The 23,123-nt window shown below is 53.0% G+C and overlaps 4 protein-coding genes and 1 long non-coding RNA gene across 7 annotated transcripts; 1 reads left to right on the top strand and 4 right to left on the bottom strand.

The window, feature by feature from the left end:
* Nucleotides 1-146: 146 nt before the first annotated feature.
* Nucleotides 147-3,783, bottom strand: mfsd2al2 (major facilitator superfamily domain containing 2a-like 2). Of its 2 annotated transcripts, XM_057040642.1 has the most exons (14): nt 3,464-3,783; nt 3,065-3,184; nt 2,873-2,997; nt 2,662-2,788; nt 2,448-2,526; nt 2,202-2,362; nt 1,801-1,891; nt 1,589-1,710; nt 1,433-1,516; nt 1,259-1,342; nt 1,077-1,189; nt 860-1,003; nt 614-790; nt 147-487 (listed from the first exon to the last, which is right to left on the bottom strand). In XM_057040642.1, exons 1-14 carry the CDS (start codon nt 3,542-3,544, stop codon nt 301-303), a joined length of 1,695 nt encoding a protein of 564 aa, XP_056896622.1. In that variant the 5' UTR covers nt 3,545-3,783; the 3' UTR covers nt 147-300. The 2 variants fall into 2 exon arrangements, with proteins under 2 accessions (XP_056896622.1, XP_056896621.1); XM_057040641.1 differs by having other exon boundaries at nt 2,662-2,997.
* On the top strand, nt 2,119-3,284 carry LOC130529974 (uncharacterized). The gene is made up of 2 exons (XR_008951689.1): nt 2,119-2,248; nt 2,683-3,284. It is a non-coding gene; the product is annotated as an uncharacterized LOC130529974 (long non-coding RNA).
* Nucleotides 3,784-3,922: 139 nt separating the features above from the next.
* Nucleotides 3,923-7,028, bottom strand: LOC130529945 (protein FAM110B-like). 2 transcript variants are annotated; one of them, XM_057040689.1, is made up of 2 exons: nt 6,878-7,028; nt 3,923-5,571 (listed from the first exon to the last, which is right to left on the bottom strand). In XM_057040689.1, exon 2 carries the CDS (start codon nt 5,437-5,439, stop codon nt 4,168-4,170), a length of 1,272 nt encoding a protein of 423 aa, XP_056896669.1. In that variant the 5' UTR covers nt 5,440-5,571; nt 6,878-7,028; the 3' UTR covers nt 3,923-4,167. The 2 variants fall into 2 exon arrangements, with proteins under 2 accessions (XP_056896669.1, XP_056896670.1); XM_057040690.1 differs by lacking the exon at nt 6,878-7,028 and adding an exon at nt 6,571-6,594.
* A 973-nt stretch (nt 7,029-8,001) lies between these two features.
* prickle3 (prickle homolog 3) lies at nt 8,002-16,708 on the bottom strand. Its single transcript, XM_057040611.1, is given in 12 exon segments — nt 8,002-8,671; nt 8,795-9,109; nt 9,112-9,177; nt 9,281-9,574; nt 9,643-9,954; nt 10,092-10,278; nt 10,388-10,591; nt 10,766-10,903; nt 11,284-11,397; nt 11,533-11,716; nt 14,380-14,462; nt 16,502-16,708. Coding segments are annotated over 12 exon segments (2,394 nt in total). The 5' UTR covers nt 16,544-16,708; the 3' UTR covers nt 8,002-8,216.
* An 848-nt stretch (nt 16,709-17,556) lies between these two features.
* plp2b (proteolipid protein 2b) lies at nt 17,557-22,861 on the bottom strand. Its single transcript, XM_057040722.1, has 5 exons — nt 22,498-22,861; nt 19,969-20,124; nt 19,789-19,887; nt 18,989-19,082; nt 17,557-18,916 (listed from the first exon to the last, which is right to left on the bottom strand). The coding sequence occupies exons 1-5, from the start codon at nt 22,594-22,596 to the stop codon at nt 18,903-18,905; spliced, it is 462 nt and encodes a 153-aa protein (XP_056896702.1). The 5' UTR covers nt 22,597-22,861; the 3' UTR covers nt 17,557-18,902.
* Nucleotides 22,862-23,123: the final 262 nt, after the last annotated feature.

The raw sequence follows: 23,123 nt of genomic DNA, 5'->3' as shown, positions 1-23,123 counted from the left end.
AGTTAGTTACTCTCTGTTTTTAACTGTGAAGGACACGTGAAGCATTTGGGAATATGTTCAATTCAATTCCAAAAGTCTTTCAGTTTTCACTGGTTTCTTTAAATCATTTCAGTTTGGAACCAGGAAGTGAAATGAAACCCAGGAAATCCGACCATTCCAAACCGGTTTATTGGAACATCAGAGTGAAAATACGGTAAATGTGCGTGGGTTGTGGACAAGAACTTGCATTTTGTTATTCTTCATCTTATCGGTAATAATGCGGTTACTTAATCACACTGCGGTTAGCTTGTTGCTAACTGGCTACACCCACGTCACTTTGGTCGTCACATTTGACCTTTTGGAGTAGGACGGAGGATCTGAACCCTCTCTGGAGGACCCGACGTTGTGGTTTAAAGGGTCTGGAGCCCGGGCAGCCGGTGGCTCCTGCAGACCGGTCGGCTCTTCAGGGTCTCTTCTCACCGCGGTTGAAGACGAGGCAGCTTCTGGTCTTTATAAGACATGAAAAGGAAGGATGTGGTTATTATACAGGTGATATCAGAACCTCTAGATTACACGTTTGGAGGTTTCCAGAGTCGTGATGGACAGATGTAGCCCCCATACAGAACTCACTTACTGGGTCGTACTCGTCACGTCCCGGAGACGTAAAGGTTTCCTCTCATGGATCGGGTAGGAGCGGAAGATGGCCATGCCCACGAGGAGAAGCACGACGGGGACTGGGGCAAACAGCACGATCAAAACTGTCCGCACCCCCTCGTCCTGGGAACACGCGCCGGATCTGTACCCGACGAACCTAGGGTAGCAGAAGAGGACGTGAGGGGACGATAGAGACTCGCCGTGGCTGGACAGAAGTTTGACTGACTGGAGCATCATGGCGGAGATTCCAGCCGACAGGCTGCCTGCCAGCTTGTTGCAGAAGGCATAACAGGAGAAGAAGAGAGGTTCCAGGCCTTTGCAGGAAGGATGTTTGGAGGCGAAGTCGTCCACGACGTCTGGGAGCATGGACCTGCGGAGGACACGGGTTCAGGACCCTCACCAGAGCTCTGAGGCGGTCTGAGCCGAGCTGGGACGGGACTCACCAGGGGAGCAAGAAAATGGTGGCCACGCTGAAGCCCATCAGAACGCACATCGACAGGAAGACTGGGAGGCTGCTGGGAACACAGGCGACGATGATCACGGCTGGTATGAAGAGCTGGGAGGAAAAAAGCAGGCGTTTGAAACGGGCTCCCCTGGGTGGGGGCTAACCAACCAGCAGCCTGACCGAGAGTCCCAGGAACACTGTGGCCTTCTTCCCGATTCTCAGCAGAACCACCTGCCACAGCGGCACCGCTACTGAGGCTGCAACCTGGGGGTGGGGGTGGTGGTGGGGGTGGGGGTAAATAAAGCTAGCATTTAATCAGAGCGAGTTTCTGTTCGGGTGCTGGCTGGATCTTACCAGTAGAACCAGTATTAAATACTGGTATTGGGCTCCCAGTTCCGCTGCGTGGCTGCAGAAAAGTGCAAAATTCCCCAGGGACATCTAAGACAAAGCACCGGGAGTCATTTAAGTCGATTTAATCGTGAAAATGAATATAAAGGGACATAAAAGGACCTGAAATGCAAGAACGAAGAACACAAAGCTGAGCACCAGCCGCTGGTAAGGAATGTGGCTCAGCAGCATCCTCAGGGCAGCCAGGTAGGACGGTCGCTCGTGCTCCTCAGCGCTCAGCTCTGCTAACGTGGGAGTAAAACACCTATTATTCACCCCCCGACACTAACCCGGCCACTCCAGGGTGCGTCTGTGTGTGTGGGGGGGGGACTCACATTTCTGCTCCTTCACCCCGAGGAACAAAACCAAGCTGCAGACGAAAAACACGGCGCCCATGGCCACCGCCGAGGTCAGGAACGCTCTACGCTGGGACGTCGATAGCAACATTAAACATGCTGAGAGGGCAGCAGGGGAAGCTTAGGGCAGACAAATGAGGCTAGCAGGCTAAGCTAACTGTGGTTCACACTTACTATAAGCTCTGGTATGATTATTTTAAACCACACAAGACAGGTATTATTGGATGCCTCTCTCTCTCTCACACACACACACACACATTCAGAGGCAGGTAACCTGCAGAGCAAGAAGATATGCCTGGGACTGTTTGTGCACAATGCAGCTCAACCGCTGAGACGGAATCTGAGCCGTTGCACCAACGGACACTTTTGATTTCGGCTACCGTTGCCACGAGGGAGGCGATCTGGGGCGAAGGCGTCGTGCTTGCAGGTGCGTCCTCTTCCAGATGTTGACACACCTCTTGCCTTTCCGTGTTGTACACAACCACCACTTTACCCTGAATGACGGACGCCATCAGCATTGCCAGCATCTCCGTGGTCATCCCTGCAATATAAAGGCGGAGAAGAAGAGTCGGGGGGGGGGGGGGGCCCAGAGTGGCCCCCCAGGGTGCGAGCGTCCCTTGTCTTACTGTAGGCTGTGGCCGAGTCTCTGTCCCTGTGATCCCCCCCGAGGAACATGTTGAGGGACAGATAAGGAACGTGGTAGCACTGTTGGCAGAGAACAGGGGAGCAGACGAGAGGCGTAAAACTCCGTATCCATGGTAACGCAGCGTGGCGCAAGATGGTAAAATTAAACCAGACGGTCAAACACAAAAAGGGGTGAAATGACTTTCATTGATTTACACTCATGAGGGTCTCAAACAGGCAGGTGGTCACGAGGAACCACAGCACGCCGCCCGCCGCCGCCCCCGGAGGTACGAACCACAGCAGCAGGTAGGAGAGGACGGCAAACGGAGTGGACAGAACCAGCCTGCGGGACAAACGTCTGCTGAGCGGAGGGACGGGACGGAGGGGATTTGTGCTTTTACTCAAGGCGGAGCGTCGTGTCGCCAACCAGGGGCTGAGTTTTCCCGCGCTGGTCCAGCGACTGCGGCCCACCAGGTACCCGATCAGAGGGTCCGTCACGGCGTCCCAGGCCCGGCTCACGAACAAGACCAGGGACACGTAGAAGGCCTCCATCTGAGGAATGTATTGTGACTTGAAAGTCAGGACAGGAAGGATTTTTTGTGTGAAGGATGACCTCTACCTGGACGACATCCAGAAGGAAGATCTGCAGCGACACCGCCATGGCTGCCGTGGTTACCTGGTTGGGGACCCCACCCAGTGCGTAGCAGATCTTCCTGATCAGAGGAATCCCCCCAGATCTCTGAAGACCAGACACGGAGATGGAGGTTTTCTCTAGACTACACGCTTCAGTTTACAGCCTTTCAAAATAAAAGCACCTCGTTGAGGGTCCTCTAAAAACACATATTTGACGTTTGTCACAAAGAAGTGAAAACAGCTTCAAGCCGTTGAACAGCAATTTGATAAGCATTAATTTGGAGTAGCGTTCTTTGATCCTTTGATCTCTGCTCATCACCTGAGAAGCTCAGCAGCTGAAGTTTCTTTACATTTCTCGCGTTAACTGTGGGCAGTAGAAACACACCTGCTGTCCGTCACCTGCCTGCGTCAGAAAGCGCCTCGTCATCGTCTCCACCCGAGATTTGAAGTCCTTTAAGCAACTCATCCTTTGATGTAGGCGCTGATCGTTCCGCGTGCGGACTGTCGGTTCAGATCTTCACGGACATCCCGAGGTCCCTCCGACGCTCCGATCAGGCCGGACGCCTCCGCCAGTTTTAAACCCGCCCTCCTGCTTTCGTTTACAAGCTGGGAGGACTCACGAAGGATTTTACAGATCAGATTACAGATATAAACCCTACAGATTAACACAAGGTGAACATTTAGACAGATTTCAAAGACCAAGGTTTGTGCAGTTCTGACCTCTTGTGGAACAGATGTGAAATTTGACACGATTTTGGGGAACGTAATCTTTGTGGGACCAGGCTAGCGTAGCAGTTAGCTGCCTCACACGTGTTCCCATAAAAAACAACAACAACGACGACAGTTTTCAGCCTTGAGACTTTAATTTCTCCACATGAAGACGACACATGAACCAAGTAAAGGTCTCCGAGGACAAAATAAATACTTTCCCGAGGTAAAAATAATCACGTACACTTTGTGCGAAAATTTTAAAAAAGGAAACAAATTTCAAAACAGACTGTAAATAAACGAGCAAACACACTCCCCCCATCAGGTTGTCACAGATCCGTGGTTCATACTGAAATTTTTTGTGATTTTTGAGACGCCGGCTCATAAATCGGTGCTCTTGCTCGCTCCGTCTTTAGCGCTCCGGAGTCCATACAGCCATTTAATGACTCTGGCGTTCCGCTCGATCACCGAAACGCCGTAGGGAACACGTCCTTCAGGCACGCCGGGGCCGTCCTCCTCCTCAGCACCATTCTCGTCTCTGTTCGAGGCCTCGCACTCTGACCCGGGAGCGCTGACGCTATGGAAACGGGCCATGGATACGATGTCTGAGGTGGATCCTGTCCACTCCTGCAGGTCTGCCGGGTCCAAACCACAAAGGTTGAAGAATCGCTCCAGTTCCGTCCCCGCTCGGGAACACCGGTCGCTCAGGTCCGACTTAGACCTGGTCAGCGAGGGGCGTTTCCTGGAGCTGGAGGAAGACAAGCGGGTTCTCGCCGGGGAGGAGGGGGGCAGCGCGGGCAGGGGAGCGGGAGGAGTAGCTTGGACTGGGGTCCCGGGGGGAGGTTTTTCTGGTTTGGACGGCACGGCGACGGGTTTGAGGGGGGACGGACCTGGTGTCCTGGGCTGGGAGAGGTGGAGCTGAGAGGCAGCCGGGCGGAGTGATAGCTGAGAGGTCAGAGAGATGGGGTGGAGGGGCTTCCGGATGAACAGGGGCGGTCTGCAGGGGGGGCGCGCAGGGCTGGCCAGAGGCATGACATCCACCCTGCGAACCGTCCCAGCAGCCGGAGCTCCAGGGACACCAGGGCCCCCCACCCGTGAGGGCGCGGACGCCTTTAACCTCACTTTTGCGGGACTGGACCAGTCAGGGCGGGGAGGCGGGCACGGCCTCTCCGTCTTCAGCTGCGCCCTCGGACCGGGATCGCCCGGCGTGGAATTCTGCGGCTCTGGGGCGGCGCTGGTTTGAGCGCCGACGCCGACGTCGCTTATCAGCTTCGTCAGGTGCTTCAAGTCGAGCTGGACGCCGTCTTTCCTGGGTTTCGTGGGAACCGCCGGCTTCCTGGTGGGCTGGGGGGCGGCGGCGGGGCCCCGCGCCACCTTCTGCGCGTCAGGCAGCTGGACCGGCAGCTGTTTGGACAAAGCAACTTGACTCTTGACGTATTTAGCCTTGTCGGCCTCCAGCCTCTCCACCGCGCTCTGCTTTGGTCTCCCCGCCGCCGCCGGGAACTGCCGGTGGAGGTCCAGCCCCACCGGCCCCTTGGGCCGCAGGCGGGGGGGCGTGGCAGAGATATCCCTCCTCACTGGATGCCGAAGTCTCTCCAGGGGCATTTTGTGCATAAGCAGCTTCTGTCCTTGGGTGCCGTCTCCGTCCCTCATCCTCCCCCTTCGGCCTCGAAGCGAATGTTCTCAGATTCTGGTGAAACGGTCCCTCACGGTGCCTTTGGGATCACTCTCCTGGGTCAAACTCCGACCAGGACCGGGAGACTTCAGCATCTCCGGTCCGACATCCTGCGGAACAAAAGAGAAAACAGCCTCTTAACAGAAATGTCCGTGTTTCCCTTTTGTCCAAAACGTCAACGCTAGACTGTCCCCCCATTGTGGACAGTGTCCACATGGCCTCCAATAAATCATTAAAAGCTAGTGAGCTCTGCCCCCCCCCCCCAGTAGGGATGCTGCACTGGAATATTTTGGGTAAAAATAAGAAAAACATGGCCTGGAGGGCAAAGGTCACCTACTGCGCGAGGTGTGCACACACGGCAACAGAAAGACGATAGATACTCGTGGTTTTCCTCATTTCGGTCAAACCGCCCTTAAACAGCCAGCGCAGCCATCGACCCCCCCACAGACAAACAATAGCTTCCTTTTCAGGATGTTAAAAGTGACAGAAGGCGAAGGGGAGGAGCGGCCCTTTGTCTGGAGGCCTTTCAGGAGATAACAGGGGTTCCACGAATGACAAAGGTTAGAGTTAGTCGTGGGCTTAGCTAGCATAGCCGTGTGCAAAAAAGCACTAGAAATCCAGGATCCAAACGACACGTGGAGGAATTTTCCACATCCGCCTGCCAGTTTCGACAAACATGATTAGTTCTCGGCCTTATCAGGGAAAAGAAAGTCAACATTTGGCTTTCAAACCTGCTCTTCAGGCAACAAACCCATCAGCTAAGACTTCCTTCTCCAAAAGCAGGAAACGTGAAATAAAAAGGCTTCGCCCGCAGGAAAAAAAAACAACAACTTCTGGAAGATAAACTGAGGAATGTGTGTCGGCCTGCGGGCTCCAGAGATCCGAGGGACAACTTTCTACCACGATCCTGGACGTGAGCAAACACACGCACGTCTCACCTCTCCCGAGCGCGTGCGCGGTGTGAAGGTCACAGTTGGGAGACTTTCATTTTAATGTGACCCGGAGTGTTGGAAAAGCCGCCCGACCGCGCCAGTTAACATTCCCGACGTGCCATTCCAGGCCGAGCCGAGCCGAGCTCCAGCTGCGGGGGCTCCTCCGTCCACACTTACCTGCTCCCAACTTCCCCAGCGAAGGTAGCCCAGCACCACCAGTCCTCCCAACCGCCCCCCCCGGCTGAGGCGCCAGTGCTGCTGCCGTGGTGGCAAAACAAAGAAGAGCCTTCAGAAGTGGGTCAAATAAAAATAGAAACCACTAATTTGGTGTTTGTGAGCCGAGCGGCGGCGCGGCGGCTCACGCCACCAGGAAGCAGCCGGACGCACACAAAGGCCTCCGTGCTCGGCCGGTCTCGAGCAGCTCGCGCGCGGATCAAGGTGACTCACAGGAGTCGGTAGATTCCTTAAAAAAATCAATACTCACCTTCTGTCTTCTCTGGATCTCTTTTCCTTTCTGCTTTCCTCCCCAAACACAACAACCGCAGCGGCTCCGCGTGAGTGCGTGTTTGCGTTCACGCACTTAAGCAGCGCGAGACTAACCTGTTTGACAACTCATGTGCGCCCGCCGTGGCCACGCCCCCAGCCGCGGCCACGCCCCCAGCCGCCCCTGATTGGCCACGCCGGCCCTGCTGCGCTCTAAATGGCGCAATCGGAAAATAATAGTCATTTAATCCTTTACTGCGGAAAAAGTGGATTTATTCTCGGAAACGCTTCATGTGATTTTAAACCACTTTTGCTCGCGAGCCGTTTTAGATTTGATTCAATCTACGGTCCGAGACATAAAGACAGACGTGAGTTTTGAATGTTCACAGAGGAAAGATGCCTCTTTTCGACCTTATACCTGCAAATGTGTGGCTGACTTTATTTAAATAACGTGCCTGCCACTCAATAACCTGGCCAGTATTTTTTTACAGGTTTTACAGTAGTGTTTTTACAGCTGTTCAAAGGTCTCTGATAACAATGTCTGATAACACTAATAAAAAGAGCCAAATACATAAATGCAAATGGACTAATTGGCGACCTGAACGTCACAACAAAAATAAATGTACGAGTGTTTCTCTCTGCGATTAAAGACATGGGATTTACTTCAGTCACGTTGAACTCTTACTGGGACATTTTACTCTCCAATCAAAGAACACGCATCTGTCTTTTCCCAAGAGGACCCGACGACCCTGGTCACGTGACGCCCCGTCTGCCAATTGAAAGCATCTGCAACGGCCTCCACAGCAAACGTGACCCAATTATTCATGATAATCTGCAGACTTTGTTGTGAGCCCTTTCGTGTTGCTGTTTACTATTTCAGCTGAGGAGTCACGTGGTGCAACAGGAAAAATGTAAACATTAACTGACCTGGTTCAGCTGGAATGTCAGTTTTTGTCAGCTAAACTCTCGTCCACTCTCCTGGCTCCAATATTAAATATTCCAGCAAATTCCGGGGAGTATCTCGAGTAACATGGTCGTATTCCGGCGAGAAGTTGTTGTTTAGTTTGATGAATCTGCTTTTATTGTATATAGAAAAAGGCAAAACTTGTGTAACTGGGCACTAGACACGTTTTTGATGGTTTTAATAATCGTGTCCATATAAATTCCAGTGCAGCATTTAGCCTGAAATCTGTCACAATCATAACAACATTCACAGATTATAAAAAAGGTTCTTCAGTCCAGATCGACCAGCTGCCCCCCCCCCCCGGAGAAACCTTCAATGAAGTACTTCCTGTTGTGCACCATGATTTATGAGAAACGTTCGAGTCTGAGGCTGCAGATTAGGAAATAGCACAGTTTTTATCTCTGTCCTTTGCACCCAGACTGTGAGCTCTCCTCCGCCGTATGCTTCCTCTCAGCCCCCGGTCTCGCTGCACCTCCCTCCCCCGCTCCTCCTCCCCGCCCTCCTCAGGCTGATGTTTTCGGAGCTGGGGGGGCAGCGGTATGGGTTGTCCCAGGAAATAGCCCTCTTCCTCAGAGTCCGATGATGAGGAACAGGTGGAACAGCAGTCTTCGTGTTTGTACTTGCTGGGTCTGAGGGTAAGAGGCGAGGCGCCATCGGATTCCTGCTTATTCCCGTCTTTCTCTCCTCTTCGTTCCAGGGAGTCCAGCCGAGGCCGGGTGGACTGCGAGCTCCGATGGCGCCTCTCTGTTCTCCTGTGGAGAACCGGGTCTTTAGGGATGCCGCTCTGGTGCCAACCTCGCCGCAGGCCTTCCTGGCGGTAGGAGAATCCATCTGGGTGGAAGAAGGAATTAAAGAGGAACTGTCATGGAGATTCATGCTGGTGTAGGTTCCATATTTCTGGCTACAACAATCGACCAATTAAAATAGATTCAACACTCGAAGGTTCTTCCTCACCCAGCAGATCCATCTGGGGCGGAACGCCTTCCCGCAGGTGCGGCGGATTCCCCAGAGCTCCCTTCTCCTCATCTGTATCCTGCTGGCTGCTGTGGACCTGCTGCAGCTCTTCCTCTTTATCACCCTCATCCTCATCAAGGGAGTAGCAGCTGCTGATTGGCTCCCTGAAGCTGACCCTCGCCGTGCCGCTGCGCGTCAGCGGGGGCGGAGAGTCGGGGGGAGCGTCCGCCGGTCGCCGGAGGGTCGGCGATGGCGGTTCCTGGGGTCGAGCGTCACGCGATTTAACGGGCAGCGGAGGAGGGAGGGGTGGTGGGGGGGTGGTGGCGGCGGTGGAGCGTCAGGCGAAGTTACGTGGTTCACGTTCGAGTTCTGAGGAGAAAACACTGCGGAGAGAGGACCTTTGATAGCAAAACCTTCCGAAACAGGATTTGAAATCACGGAACACCGATGCTTTTGAGAGGAAAACCCCGCTTTAGTTTCAGATACCTATGACTTGAGTCGAGCTGTCCACCCAGTCTTTAGCAGTAGACGTTCCTCTGGAATTGATGCCAGTTCTTCCTGCGATTCTGTTCGGTTCTTTGTGAAACTGAAGCCCAGCGGCAGCAGGTTTGACGCCACGGTCCTCCGGGAGTAAACTGTAATGCGGGACATCGCTGGGCCACGACGGGCCCAAGCCGTTCCCCAGGTGAATGTGCGGCAGAGGCGAGTAGGAGCCTCTGGGATGTGGAAGATGACCCCCAGATGAAGGAACGCCGTTTTGAACTGGAGCTTTGGAGTTGCCTGAAAGAAGCAGAGCGTTCAGACACCGAGGACAGAGGTTCCAGGCGCGCGCCACTCTTCCTCCCTACCGTGAACACAGTCTTCCGCAGTAATGACGCAGGTTTTAACGCCCTCTGGTGGCTGCAGCGGAGAACCGCACTGCTGTTTTTCCGCGGCCCCACCGCGGCGGCGCTGGGGCGGTCGGCTCTGCACCGCCGAGTCGCAGGAGTCCGAGTTGTTGGGGTCTTCCCCCAGGGAACAGGCCCGGGAGCAAAAGATAAGCCCCCCGCGGGGGAGGAAAGGGCGCCCCAACAGAGGCAGCCGACAGCGGGCGCAGCAGAAACACGACTCCACGGCGTGCCAGTGCTGCCCCTCGTAGGTCATCTGACCCTGGTCGATACCTGACAGGAAACCACCTCTTTACTGTCGGTTGACGCGGCATTGAAATGTCATCACACACATCTCATCAAGAATAATCAATCGCTGATGTATTAAGCATCGCCAAGAGGCGACAAAAGGAGCGGATTAAGGGCAGCACCGATGTGTTCTCCACAGGTGTCGCAGTGCTCGGCGTACAGAGACTCGTAGCAGGAACAGCAGTACGGCCGACTCTCCCCCATGATGTAGCGCTGGCCCCCCAGCGCGGCCTCGCACTCAAAGCAACAGAAGTGCTTCATGTGCCAGTATCTCCCTTCTGCCTCCGTACACTCGTGCGCCAGAATAATCTGGGATTGGGAGAGGAGAGTTAATCACACGTTAACCGACGCCTTCAGTCACATAATGAGCTACAGCAGTAGAGGGTTTAATAGAGTTTAAACAAGGAGGCGGCCTCACCTCGTCACAGGCCTGGCAGCGCGGCTTCAGCCTCTCGGCGTGGTGCCTGCCACAGTACATCTGCCCGTCCTGGTAGAAATAGATCAGATCCACCAGCAGCTCGCTGCAGGAGACGCACTGGAAACACTGAGGGTGCCAGCAGCTTCCGTGACCCGCCCGGCTGGCAAAAACAGCAATGTCTCCACCGCAGATCTGCCTGCCGCACTGGAAAAACACATTCGGTCGGGGCGGTGCAGAGGTAATTAAGTTAGACTCAAATATAGCTCTGAAACATGCCTGCACCTGAACGTCCGTCGGGCTCCTACGTTTATTTTTTATGTCTCTTTTGAACTCGATGCAGGGAAAACTGCCACGTCCCATAATAAAAACATCCCTCACCTGCTGGCAGATGGCTCCCGTCATGGTTACTGGGAAGGGCCTGACGACGCCTCTGCCCAGGTTCTCTCTTTTCCTCTGCTGGCTGAACTGACGCAGCTCCTTCTTCTCCTCCTCATCCAGGGAGTTACAGTAGTGGGGCTGGAAGAGACGCAGACGTTGGTGGGGCGGCTATTAAAGGCATCATCACCTTTATGTCACTGTTTTTACAGGTGTGACGACGCCAATAAACGGTAAATGACGTCGTCTGAAAGGGCTTGTGTGACTGAGGGGGGGGGCAGAGTTTACAAAACCTTAGAAGCTTTATTATCGGCCGAGCATGTGTGCAAATACAAGGAATTTGACTCAAAGGGAATTAGAGCTCTCCACAAAGAACAAAGTCTACTTAGAGGTTTAAAGAAAGGTTAGCATGAAAGCTAATAACAGGCTGTTATTGTGCTGCGACGGAGCGACGGCATCAAACACTGTGGGGCCGGATGATCGGGAACGCCGCCGGCCAGGAGCCCCGAGGTCAGCGGTACCTCGCTGTCGTGGGCTGGAAGCTGGTGCAGCAGCTGCTTGATCCGGTACCGCTCCCCTGGGCTGTTGACGTAAGGCACCCTGTCCTCCGGGAGGCAGCTGAAATACTGGTAAACCTGCGCGAGGAGAGGCCAGACAAGTTGTAAAGGTGTTTTCAGTGTGTACAAACTTGTCCGATTGGAAGATTTACACCTGTACAATTAATTTCTCCGCCCCGCGGCTCTGCAGCCACTCCGCACCCTTGCTGCTACCTGTTCGGGCTTGAGCCCAGGTGGGACCCACGCGTACTCCTCGGAGGCGCAGCCCGAGTCGTCGTCGGAGATGGAGTTTCTCTGGAAGTCCGACACCAGCCTGGTCATCATCTTTTCCAGCTGGCCCGGGACCGAGTGCACGGCGTGCTCCTCGCGCACGCACTTGCAGTGCACGCAGATCTTCCTGAGGGGGGGGGGGGGGGGAGGCGGGCGTTAGACGTTCATCTTTGGAGGCGACCCGTCCAACATCAGCTCCACGTGTCTGAGGCGAGCTTAAACCTCATGATCTCACACGCCAGGACCGCCACCTTAGTGTCGGGGGTGTCGCCCCAGTCACTCTAGACCCAGTAGTAATGCCCCCCCCCCCCCCCCCCCGCTACAGTCAGGGTCAAACGTGTGTTGATGTGACAGTGCAACCATGTCTGCCGTGCACCGCGTGCGTCCATGTTACGATTGTATAACAGACCACCAGCTGGCACTTGTGGCTAAAGTTTGCACAAAGCTGCTTTACCCCCCCCCCCACACACACACATCCCCCCCCCACGCACACAAACAGCCGCTTGGAAACTGCTCTGCCTCTAATCGACTGCTTCGAATAAAAGATTTCCCAGCACCTTTTCACAGGTCGGGATTGAGCAGCTTAGAATATACAGTCACAACACGGATACAAGCAATAAATGAGGGAGAGTGAAACACCAGTGCCCCGCCCCCCCCCCTCCTCCCCCCCCGGTGCTGAAACTGTGGCGCACGTCAGTGGGCGACAAGACCCCACCGGCCAGAGCGTCAGCCTGAAAGTGAAACAGGGACAGATGCCCCCCCCCCCCAAACATAAAACCCACACCAATGACGATTAGAGGGGCGGCGTGCTGAGAACGTTGGGGGGAGGAGGGGCTGAACTCGGGGCCCAGGTTTTTTGGGGGGTGTCTCTTACTCGCCAACGTGACGCCACCGGGAGCGTTTAACGTTCCGCACGAGGAGCTGGAAAACAAAGCAGCTGCTCATTTAAAGGGTGACATCACTAAATTTGAGGGCAGCCATTTCAACACTGTAATTCAACCCCCCCCGACCCGACCGGCTGCAGAGCCCAGTTTGTGCAGCGCCGCGCTGGATGTCAACACAACAGCTTTAATCACTGCACCCTCACGCAAACCGACGACGACGACAACAACCAACAACAACAACAAACAACACACCTCCAGCCGGTCCGCTGCAGCTTCTGACCCGTGTGATTGTCCGCTCAGCTCTCTTAGATACCCCCCCCCCCCACCTTCCCCACTTGGACAAAAGACTTGAACGCAGTCGCGCAGTTAAACTCCACCCTCTGATCCCGCCCTGGAGGTTCTGGCCCGCCAACGATTTTCTCAGCACCGGAGCGGCTGGTGTCATGGCGGCGTCGTCAGCGCCGGGCACGAGCGTGAGGGATCGACCAGTGACATCCCAACTCCTCTGACCCTCGGGACAGGTAGTGTATTCCATACACGCCACGTCTGCAGCGGCGTTCAGCGGCGCCACTTTCGGACCTGATCTCAAAGCCCAGGTGGGCTTCAAGTCTCAATTAGCAGCTTGGTAACAGGTGCGCGGCCACCCAGTCTAACAAGGAGGGCGGTTTTGACCCAGTCTAACAAGGAGGGCGGCTCTGACCCAGTCTAACAAGGAGGGCGGCTCTGACCCAGTCTAACAAGGAGGGCGGCTCTGACCCAGTCTAACAAGGAGGGCGGCTCTGACCCAGTCTAACAAGGAGGGCGGCTTTGACCCAGTCTAACAAGGAGGGCGGCTTTGACCCAGTCCAACAAGGAGGGCGGCTTTGACCCAGTCCAACAAGGAGGGCGGCTTTGACCCAGTCCAACAAGGAGGGCGGCTTTGAGCGGTCCTGAAGCGTGGAGGGGCCTCAGGGTCCGAAGGACCTTAATTCACCCTCTGCTGGCAGCAGAAGCCCCATCTGCCCCCCCCATGGTTAATCTGAGTGCTCCCCTCTCAGTGATCATCAGCATCGTCTCTAAACTGGACATTAACCCAGATGTGACGGGTCGGTCTCTCCTTCAATCACGTTCATATTCTAAATCAGTGACTCTCCTATAATGTTGGACGGCAGAATAAATCTTAATTAAATAAAAGTTGGTGTCCATCCTTAAATCCCATCTTTTTATGGACTCCTGACGTGATTTACAAGAGTATGTTTGTGCTATAATTATTTAATGCCAAAGAAAATCAGCGTTTCCACATTTAAATAAGGAGGTTTGGAGGAAAACTGAGGCCGGATCCACTAAGTCTGATTAGCTTCAGTGACAGGATCAGAATCCAACCAGGTGGAACTCCAGTCAGGGAGAGGAAAGGTGGGGCTGTTCAGAACAATAAAATCCATTTCTGGAGACAGCAGGAATGTACAGGTGCGGCCTTGACAGGTTTAATGCTTCCCTTCGTCAAACACTCATCCTCCCGAGTGCAAACGTCTCCTCATTAAACCTGGACCCTTAAGAACCCCCCCCCTCCCGTTTCAATCAGTAATCCTGCAGCTCTGCACTGTTCCTGCCTGCACAGCTGCTTCTGCTGCAGATGTTTGGGCTTAAAGCTGCTGCCTATGCTTCTAATTCCTCATGAGCACGGGGGTCAGGGAGCCCAATCCCCTCCCCGGGTATCAAATACTCCCACGACAGGGTTCTGTTTGTCTTCGAGCTTATATTAGCACTCGAGCTGATTTGTGTTGGCAGCTTCTCAAGATACCAACAGACTCAGATTAAGTGTTTATGTCGGTCCAGATGTCACAAGTGTAACCAAGCTAAACATTAAGTCCAGACAAACGTTTGCTGATAAGGAACCGGGGATGTTCGGGAGCCTCCTGCTTCGTACCTCCAGCCGTGGACGCGGAAGCCGGGGCACTGGTCTCCGCAGCGCATGCACGGCCGACCCCGGTCCGGGTCCTCCTCCTCCGGCTGAAACACACAGCACAAACTCTCCTCAGCCCACATTTCCCACGGAGAAACACAGAACGCTCGGGCGACGGGGGGGTTTAAGGCTGGGACCAGGGTGAGGGCGAAACCAGGGCGATGAGCGTTAGCAGCAGCGCTAACGTTGATTTAATTCCTGTGTGTGTGTGTGTGTGTGTGTGTGTGTGTGTGTGTGTTAGCGATGGGAGGAAGGAAGCAGGATGAGAGCTGCACCCTTTCCCTCTCCATGCAGCCACTTTCTCCCCCCCCCCCCCCCCCCCCCCTTGGCTCTTTGTTCCAGACTGCGAGGGCTCGGCGAACGTCGCCAGCAGGAAGAAAAAGTGTGTTTTCCACAGCTCTTTGCTAGCGACGCCGCCACCAGCGGACCGGCCCGCTGACCTCCGGCGCCGTCCCGGCCAAACAAACGTCGCCGCCTCGCGCGTTCAAAGCTGCCAACAGAATAAAGAGCACACGAAGGGACCTTTTAATGATCCCACGCATCGAAATGCCGCGTTTACGGGATTCAGACCCGCGCCCGCCGGCTCCGCCTCCGTCCCGTGATCAGCTGGGCCAGAACTATTCTGTTGTTGGTCTCCAGCTGTAGAGGAGCACCGACCCGAGTCACGAGGCCTCGCCGCTCTCTGTGACAAATTCATCAGCTTCGGCGTAACACATAAAGGTGCAGGGAGCTCGGAGCGGCGCCGGGCTGAACCGTGGACATTAGCCTCGCGTTTCCCCGGGCTTATCGGCGCGGCGGTGTCCTGTGTCAAGGTCGCGCAGGGAGACGCAGACGAGGTTTCGGTTTTCCGCAGATAAAGAGCGCGGGTCCACGCCGAGGCTGAGCTCATTGTGCTGCCGGGGGGGTGGGGGGGGGGCAGGGGAAGTTTGTGTGCGTGGCCAAAGTAAATAACGCTCTCACGTGGCGATGACGCCGGCGCCTGATATTTTATCGTCTCCTTTGTTTTCCCTCGCCGCCGAGGAACCGAAGAAGGTGAATCGGGTCGCCGGGCGGATGCCAAACTCTCTAGATGACGCCGCCCACCCCCAATTCGTTTTCATTCTTCCCCTAATTGTGACAGCGCTGGAGGGGTTAACGATTAACACGGGAGGTCAGAGGTCAGGGGGCTTTTCTGCCCGGGCACCTCTCCTGGCTGGACTGGACCAAACAGGGCCTGGAACCGTCTCAATCTTCCTCCTTCGCCAGAACTTCTGCCATTTCCTGCTCACGAGGTCAACTCAAACAATAACTTTTCTGAACTCAGCGGGAACCATGGCAACGGGGGGCGGCGATGCCAAGGCATCTTCGACAGCGGCGGCGGTCATTGTTCTGGGACGGCGGGCGAACCCGGAGCCTTACAGGTCCAATAAAAGCGGTCCAAACACGGCAGAAGGGGGGACGAGGCGCTGACGTCATCTGATCTGGATTTGCATCCGGTCTCTGGATCTATTTTCCCTGTTCTCCGGGGCCAGATGTTGATCGGACGGACACACAGCTGCTGGTCCGACTCCAGACCAGCACCGCTGGTTCCGTAACCCGACCGTGCGAGCTCGGCTTCGGGCAAAGAGCCAAGAACATGATTTAACGGTTCAACAATTGTTGATCGGGTGAAAAGCCGAGTGAATAGTGACCGTGTTCAGGTTACATCCCAACCTGCTCAGGTAAAAAAAGAGGAAAAGCCCGTGACGTAGGCTGACCCCTCCTGGTACCTGGGGCGCCTAAAGTGACTCAAGAAACAAAGAATGTGGCTAGAACTTAATAGTACACAGATTTAAACATTAACACGAGATTTGGGGGTCGTGAAAGACGTGGACATTTTCTAATAAAAGAAACTTATTAACGCTCAAAACAGGTGAATGTGGACCGAAGTTCGGCGAGAAGACTCGAACACCCGAACAGTTCGTGATTAGCAGCCTAAAACTTCCACTAATGTCAAGCAGCTTCGACCTGTATGAACTCTTCAATGTTTTTACGAGTGTTATGTAAAGGGTCGAGGATGGCTCAGTGATGAAAATCACGGATAAATAAGTCAAGAAAATTGACTCACCGAGCGGTTCGACCGCCGCTTTTTGGATCCGCGCAGGAACATTATGTCGCTGGGCGCTAAAAGCTCATCGGAGTTTCTGATTAAACATCGGAGTTGCAGAAGAAGCGGGGTTTAAACAATTTTAAGAGGCAGACTCTGCTAAAACTACATGATTTGGTCCCCCGGACGGCAAAACTCCTCCTTCCGCCTGAGACACTTCGGCGTCAAGCGCCTCTGAATGAAAACTACAACTTCCGCTTAAGATTTCAAAATAAAACGGGTATGAATCGTTGCTCGGCAGTTTGAGCTAAACTGGTGAATAATTAAGTATAATTTAAACAGAGTCCCAGTTCTCCTATTGCATTTAGTCACTCGGTTTTCCTGTGACTTACAGTAAATAACGTTTCTGCTTTTGTTTTGAAGGTAAGGCTGCGGAACTACTTCTTGTCAGGAAATCTCTAACTTGACAACCCTCCTCATGAAAAACTTGAGCTCTGTCGTTTTGGCCTGGGTGTTTTTAAGCTTTATTTGCTCATCTGTGGAACACGGATCAAGCTGAATAATAGAGTTTTTGGTATAGACGTCTTAACTTGTGATTATCCCTGAAAAAATAGCTATCAGTCAGGCTTGTAATGCAGCGGCCAACATGGGATTAGTCTGAACAATCAAGTATGATCCCAGCCCAGGATTATCATTCCAGGACTTGAAAATTATACTGGAGGTGTCTAAACAATGTATATTATACACACAGCTATAATAGGGAAATAAATGCAACGTTAACTTAGTTTTGAGGCTTTTTCTTTTCACCTAAACTAGACGTTACAACAAATATGACCCATGTAAATGTATAAGATGTGTTGTTTTTACTCATACGTGTAGAGACGATTAAACGTTGTATCGTGACATCTGCCATTTTATTATTATTTTGAATCAATGTTGCCAAACTGTCTGCGCCCCTCTGCCGCCACCTAGTGGCGATACGACAGAACAACATCTAAACAAGTTTTAAAAAGCTCAATTTGAAAATCACGATATTCTGCCGCAGTCTCCACCAAACCACTTAAAACGCAGTTAAATTTCTGTAACGATGGCTTTTATTTCCCAAGCAAGGCTGTTTTTAATTCTGAAAGTAGTAATAGAGCAACAGTTCACTCAAAACACATGTAAAGGTAGAAGAATGACAGATCATATTCAAACGGTACTCGTCACATCACAAAATCATAATAATCTCATTAGAATTTGCTTTTTTCCCCAGCCAACTCATCAAAAACAACAAGTTATAGAGGAACATAAAGACAAAACTCTTGATAAAACTTCAGTCAGTGGGAAATGTTATAAAGAAAATATACTGCACTGCAATATGTGTTACAAATGTTAATGTCTTTAAAAAAAAAACCTGAGTAAGAATTTGACCTGTAATAAAACGTGGGTGCTGCCAAAAGGATGCCTACAGCTAGAAACTAACGTCAATCTGTTATTTAGCCTAAAAGTGGATTATTAACGGTGAAAACAATCAGTGAAATTCTGAAGGATTCCAAAGAGAAGATGAACCGAGTCAGCAGAACGAGGCATTAAAGCAAAAGCAGAAGCTTTTATTGTGTCATTTTTACCCTCCCGTCAACAAAAGTAGTCATTTATCTCTGAGATAAGGGGAGCAGAGAACCGTCTTATTAACAGGAAAACCTCCCTGTCACGCTAACATTAATTAATCCGACTAAAATGTGCATTTGTTTTCAGGACGAGTCGAGGAAAATCAATATTGATCAATATGGATGGCAATTTTATCTATACTTTCAAATAATATTAAGCGTTAAGATTCAGGACCAGCTGTGACGACTTTAACATTTAAACCTGTTTAACGGCTGGATAAAGCTCAAAGCCATTAAAAAAGAAAAGCACCATCTGAAATAAAAACTGTCGGCCTTTTAGTTTAGTCCACTAATCAGGGGGATGGAACTTCATTAAACTAATGACCAAATCAAATATCCCAGCAGTTGGAACTCGTTGCTTTAAGGCACTTTAAGATTTAAGGAGTGTTGGAAATGGCAGAATAACACAGACACCATCCCAACATAAGCATGGTGTTAAATTGAGCTGTAAATCTCTAATTCTTATTTAGTACAAACATCCCGAAGGACAGAGTTATTATTTAGTACAGCAGTCCGTTACAGTAGACACAACCGCCCGTTCTCGGGTTTCCCTTGGTGAATCAGCGGCAGACTGAGGTGGGGGGGGGTTACAACCACACGCTCCCCTCAAACATGGCTCTAAAATAAACCCTCTGGTCTGCTCGCCTCCCACAGTAGCTGCAACTCAACTGCGACCTGTTGGATCCGTCGTCCTCTCCGACCCCCCCGGCGTTAACATCTGCCCTGGCTCTCCAGCTGTGATCTTGGGAGGTGAATGTCAGTGGGGGGGGGGGTTAAACTCTGTCGTCTGTTGAAGAGAGAAAAGATGCGTCAAAACCGTTCAAAGTCATTTAAAACTAAATGTTAAACACCCTCCCACCAGTAGAGGCCGCTGTGTGCCCGGAGCCTTTGACCTGGAGGAAGATGGTGTAGGTGTCGTAGGCAAACAGGATCCCGGCGATCAAACCGAACACCTGAGAAACAACAAACAATCAACAGGAAGTAAAGATACTTCTGTCAACGAAAACTATTACACACTTAAAGAGAAGAAGCACCCCTCTGGTTTTAGGCCTCAATCTCACACTCAACCCTGACAACATGGGTTTGGTGTCATTTCCAGGTGAATTATTCTATTTTCCTTATTGTTTGCAGAAGAAATGTGCAAACCGCAGCGGCAGAATGGGAGTTTTGAAAGAAAAAAATGAATAAAACGTGAATAAATCTAATTATAATGACAATTTGTCTCCAGGGAAGAGCCTCAGGACGTTCCCCTGATGCACGGACAAGCGTTTCTGTGTTGAGCCGCTGGATCACCGATGGATCACCAATGGCTCACCGGTGGCTCACCGATGGCTCACCGATGGCTCACCGATGGCTCACCGATGGATCACCGATGGCTCACCGATGGCTCACCAATGGATCACCGATGGATCACCGATGTCCATCATGGCGTTAACGGTGGCCAAGTGTCTGGGTCAGCGCCGGTGTGCTACGCTACTTCCTGTTTCCTGTTACAGAGCAGTTGAACCTGCTCGCCACTCAAGGCACCAGACAAAAGAGCAGCGTCTCTGTGGGGGGTTTATTTAGGGGTTTTATTTTGAAAGGACACGAGCTCCTCGGATCGGACAGCAGGTTCCTGCGAGCGACGGGCAGATCAGAGAACCTCCGGGTGGGACTCACCCCGCCTGCGATGCGGGCGCCATCGCCGGATCCCCCAATCACGCAGATGAGCGAGGTGATGATGTAGAGGAGGGCGCCGATTCCAGCGCGCAAAAGGTCCTGCAGAGAGGGGGAACGTCAAATCAGGCTCGTGCGTGTGTGTGTGTGTGTGTGTGTGTGTGTGTGCGTGCTGGGACTCACACTCCAGACCCAGTTCACCACTTGGATCTGCTTGTGCAGCTCCATCATGAAGATGACGAAGAAGACGATGGCGAAGACCATCTCGCAGATGGCCACGACGGTGTAGCCGCCGTACTGCGAGGCGGCGTAGCAGATGATGATGATGAAGCTGATGAGCTGGGCGGAACCACAGGAAACACTCGGTTACAGAACTCCCTCATTCCCTCCGCCAAAATCTACAAAACCCAGACGTCTTTTCCCCCGGAACCACGTTTAGAGCTCATGAAACCGGAGGAGCGGGGAGAGTTCGGAGCGTCCCGTCGGTCCCGGCTCCGATTTGCTCCAGATTTTTCCATATGAGGAGAAAAACCACATCAGCGGCATTCCTGACGGTCCGGTCCCCTGAAACGCCGCCAGCGTGGAGGGACGGTCCACTCGGGCGGCCCGCGAGCCTCCGAGCGGCTCCGGCGCTCGCCATCGTCGCCCTCAGACGCATGTGTGTGTGTGTGTGTGTGTACCTATTAAAGGCTGTTTCATGGACGTCACATCTATTCTCGTGGCGTCTGACACACAGATAACACACGCCGACACATTTCAGAGCGCCCGGCCCAGCGCTACCTCGTTCACCACGGGGATCCCCCCCCCCCACCCACTCACACACACACACACACACACACACACACCTCTGTGAAACTGTCACTGTTACGCAAACGTGCAGCCAGATGCATGAGTGGCTCATGTGTTCTGGAGGCTGGCACAGGCCCCCTCTGTAGTGAGGCCGGGGGCCCGGCACAAAGGGGGCTCTGTTGCAGCCCGGGCCCTCGGCCCCGCCCCCCCCAGCACAAGAGCCCCTCAGAAGAAAAGGCCGCGACACGTTGACACCTTTATGTTGTCCACGCAGCGGCAGATCTGTGGGGAGGGGCTGGCTTTTAAAGGCCCCCCCCTTCGTGGGCTCTGGGGTCCAGGATAACGAGCCGCTCTTCTGAACCAGCTGTGGGAAACGGTCACGAATACTCGGCTAATAATAGCCAGCGGCTACATTAGGGCCGGGACCTGGAGACGCACCAAACAGCAACCGTTGCCGGGGGAGTCGCCGGTGGTTTCTGCTGCGGCCTCGAGAGGAAAATGGAAACACGACTTCAACTCTAAGAAGAGGGAGGGGCCCTATACTAGGTCAAAGGTCAGCTCAGCGGGACTCACTGGAAACCATTAAAAGTGGCAGAATGAAATAAACTCCTGTGGAAAAACCCAGTCAGCCAGGCTCCACAAGAAGCAGCTGAGTTTGTTCCGACCCGCTTCTGCCGCTGGGTTCTGGGTTCCAGCGCCGGCCTTTTGAGGCGTCTGCACGCCCCGTGGGTTTCCTCCTGCGGTCCGAGAACGTGCACATTAAGGACTCGACGCACCTGGAAACGAACCCACAACCTTCCTGTCACCCGCAGCTGCACAATATTACCAAAGTTCAAGCAAATTTCAGCTGAAGACGTTTCTCCTTCCTCTTTGCTGCGTTTCCTTCCGTTTTTACTGACGGGCGCTGATGTTACCCCCCGGCTGTGGCTACACACCCTGATAATTATGTATTCATTGAAGCGATTACCTTTATTTTTGAGTCTTATCAGAGGTTTGTTGGGCCCGAAGGCGGCTGCATGATGACTAATTAACAGATTGCCCAGTAATGGCTGGTAACTTCCTGTTTTGCCAACCAAGCCCGTTTCCTGGGCCATAAATGAGACCATTAAAAAGGATTCTTCCAGATTCCAGCAAAGACACGAGAGAGGGGACAGAAAACTTCTGCTATTATTCGTTCCCAGGAAAAACCTTCACACACGGGCCGGAATTCCCATTAAAGGGGGGAGAGGAGAAACCAGGACCGGGGCAACACCAGCCCAAGGCCGGACCTGATGAGTCAGGAGGGCAGATCCGGGTCAGTGGGACCACAAAGTTCTAGTTTTCACAGTTTCAGGAGCTTCTGCAGATGAAAGAATCTGTTAAATTCAGCTGTAACGAGTGAGAGAAGGTGCAAAAGTAGTGACCGCATGGCGCTGGTGAGAAACCCGTTTCCAGGGCAGCAAACATATACAAGGAGCACTTCAGACAGGAAGTGGTTGTATACTGGCAGGAAGTGATCCACTTGACACCCCAGCTGCTTATGAAGCGTGTCGATTAATTAGAATATCGCAAAAAAAGGTGTCAATCCATAGATTCATCCCACAGATGATATTAGTGCCAACGCGCACAGCCGAGCTCGCGTTCAGTTCCGTGCGCGTGAAGGCTGCAGACTGTGATAATGAGGCGCCAAACCCTCGACCGACACACGTGACCTTTTATCTGCGTTTGACACCCCGGTGCCGAAACACCCCCCTCCAAATAAAGCTTAGGTGACAGGTGTAACCCTTCACCCCTGCTCGTCACCCCCGGACCACACGCACTGTTTTAAAAAGGGTTGCTGGTTTGAAAACGTCCGAGGCTCCTTGAGGGCAGAGGTTATTTCAGGCTTTATAAGCTCCGTGGAAACCGCGCCCGAGCTAAAGCGACATTTAGGCGTAAACTTACAATTTCTGCTGCGAGGATGAAGCCTTTTTGGGTCCTCACGTAACTTGTCAGCTTCTCCAGGCAGCTGCCTCCGGGGTTGGACGCGGTCGTGTCAGCCATTCTGTAAAAACTCACTTATAACCGCGTTACGCGCTCCGACACACGCGTCGAATCTTTCTCGAGGCGCCAAAATAGAGGATTTCTTCCCCGCGTTATTCCCGCTGCAAGTCCGGTGAAAAGCGTCTGTCAGCGGACTCCCGACGCGAACAGCGGCTTCGCAGAATCAAAGTATGTTTTCTGGAGGAGTGAAGGCGGAGCTGAAGGGCAGACTGGGGCGTTGGCTTTCACTTTTCTCCGGGGGGAGCCGATGTAGCGCCACGGTGGAGCGAAGCTGCTCCCGTGATGCTTTCACTGCTCCTCGGAAAACTCGCCACTGTCTGTTGAGAAGCTGCAGTCCGCCACAAAAAAAAGCTACTCGCCAGCGTTTGATGTTTGTTTTACACCACACCACGTTGGGAACTTAGAAGCGAGCGCTGTAGGTATGAAATAGTGCAGAATGATCGTTTTGGTTTCTGTCTAAGTCGCCGAAACGAACTTTTTTTTTCAGCAGTGAAGTAGCTCAACTGGAGCGATAGTTCGCCCTAGAA

This window comes from Takifugu flavidus, chromosome 8, assembly GCF_003711565.1.
Source record: "Takifugu flavidus isolate HTHZ2018 chromosome 8, ASM371156v2, whole genome shotgun sequence".
NCBI lineage: Eukaryota > Metazoa > Chordata > Actinopteri > Tetraodontiformes > Tetraodontidae > Takifugu > Takifugu flavidus.
Note: the sequence above shows the minus strand (reverse complement) of the source record. Positions and strands in the feature narration are given on the sequence as shown.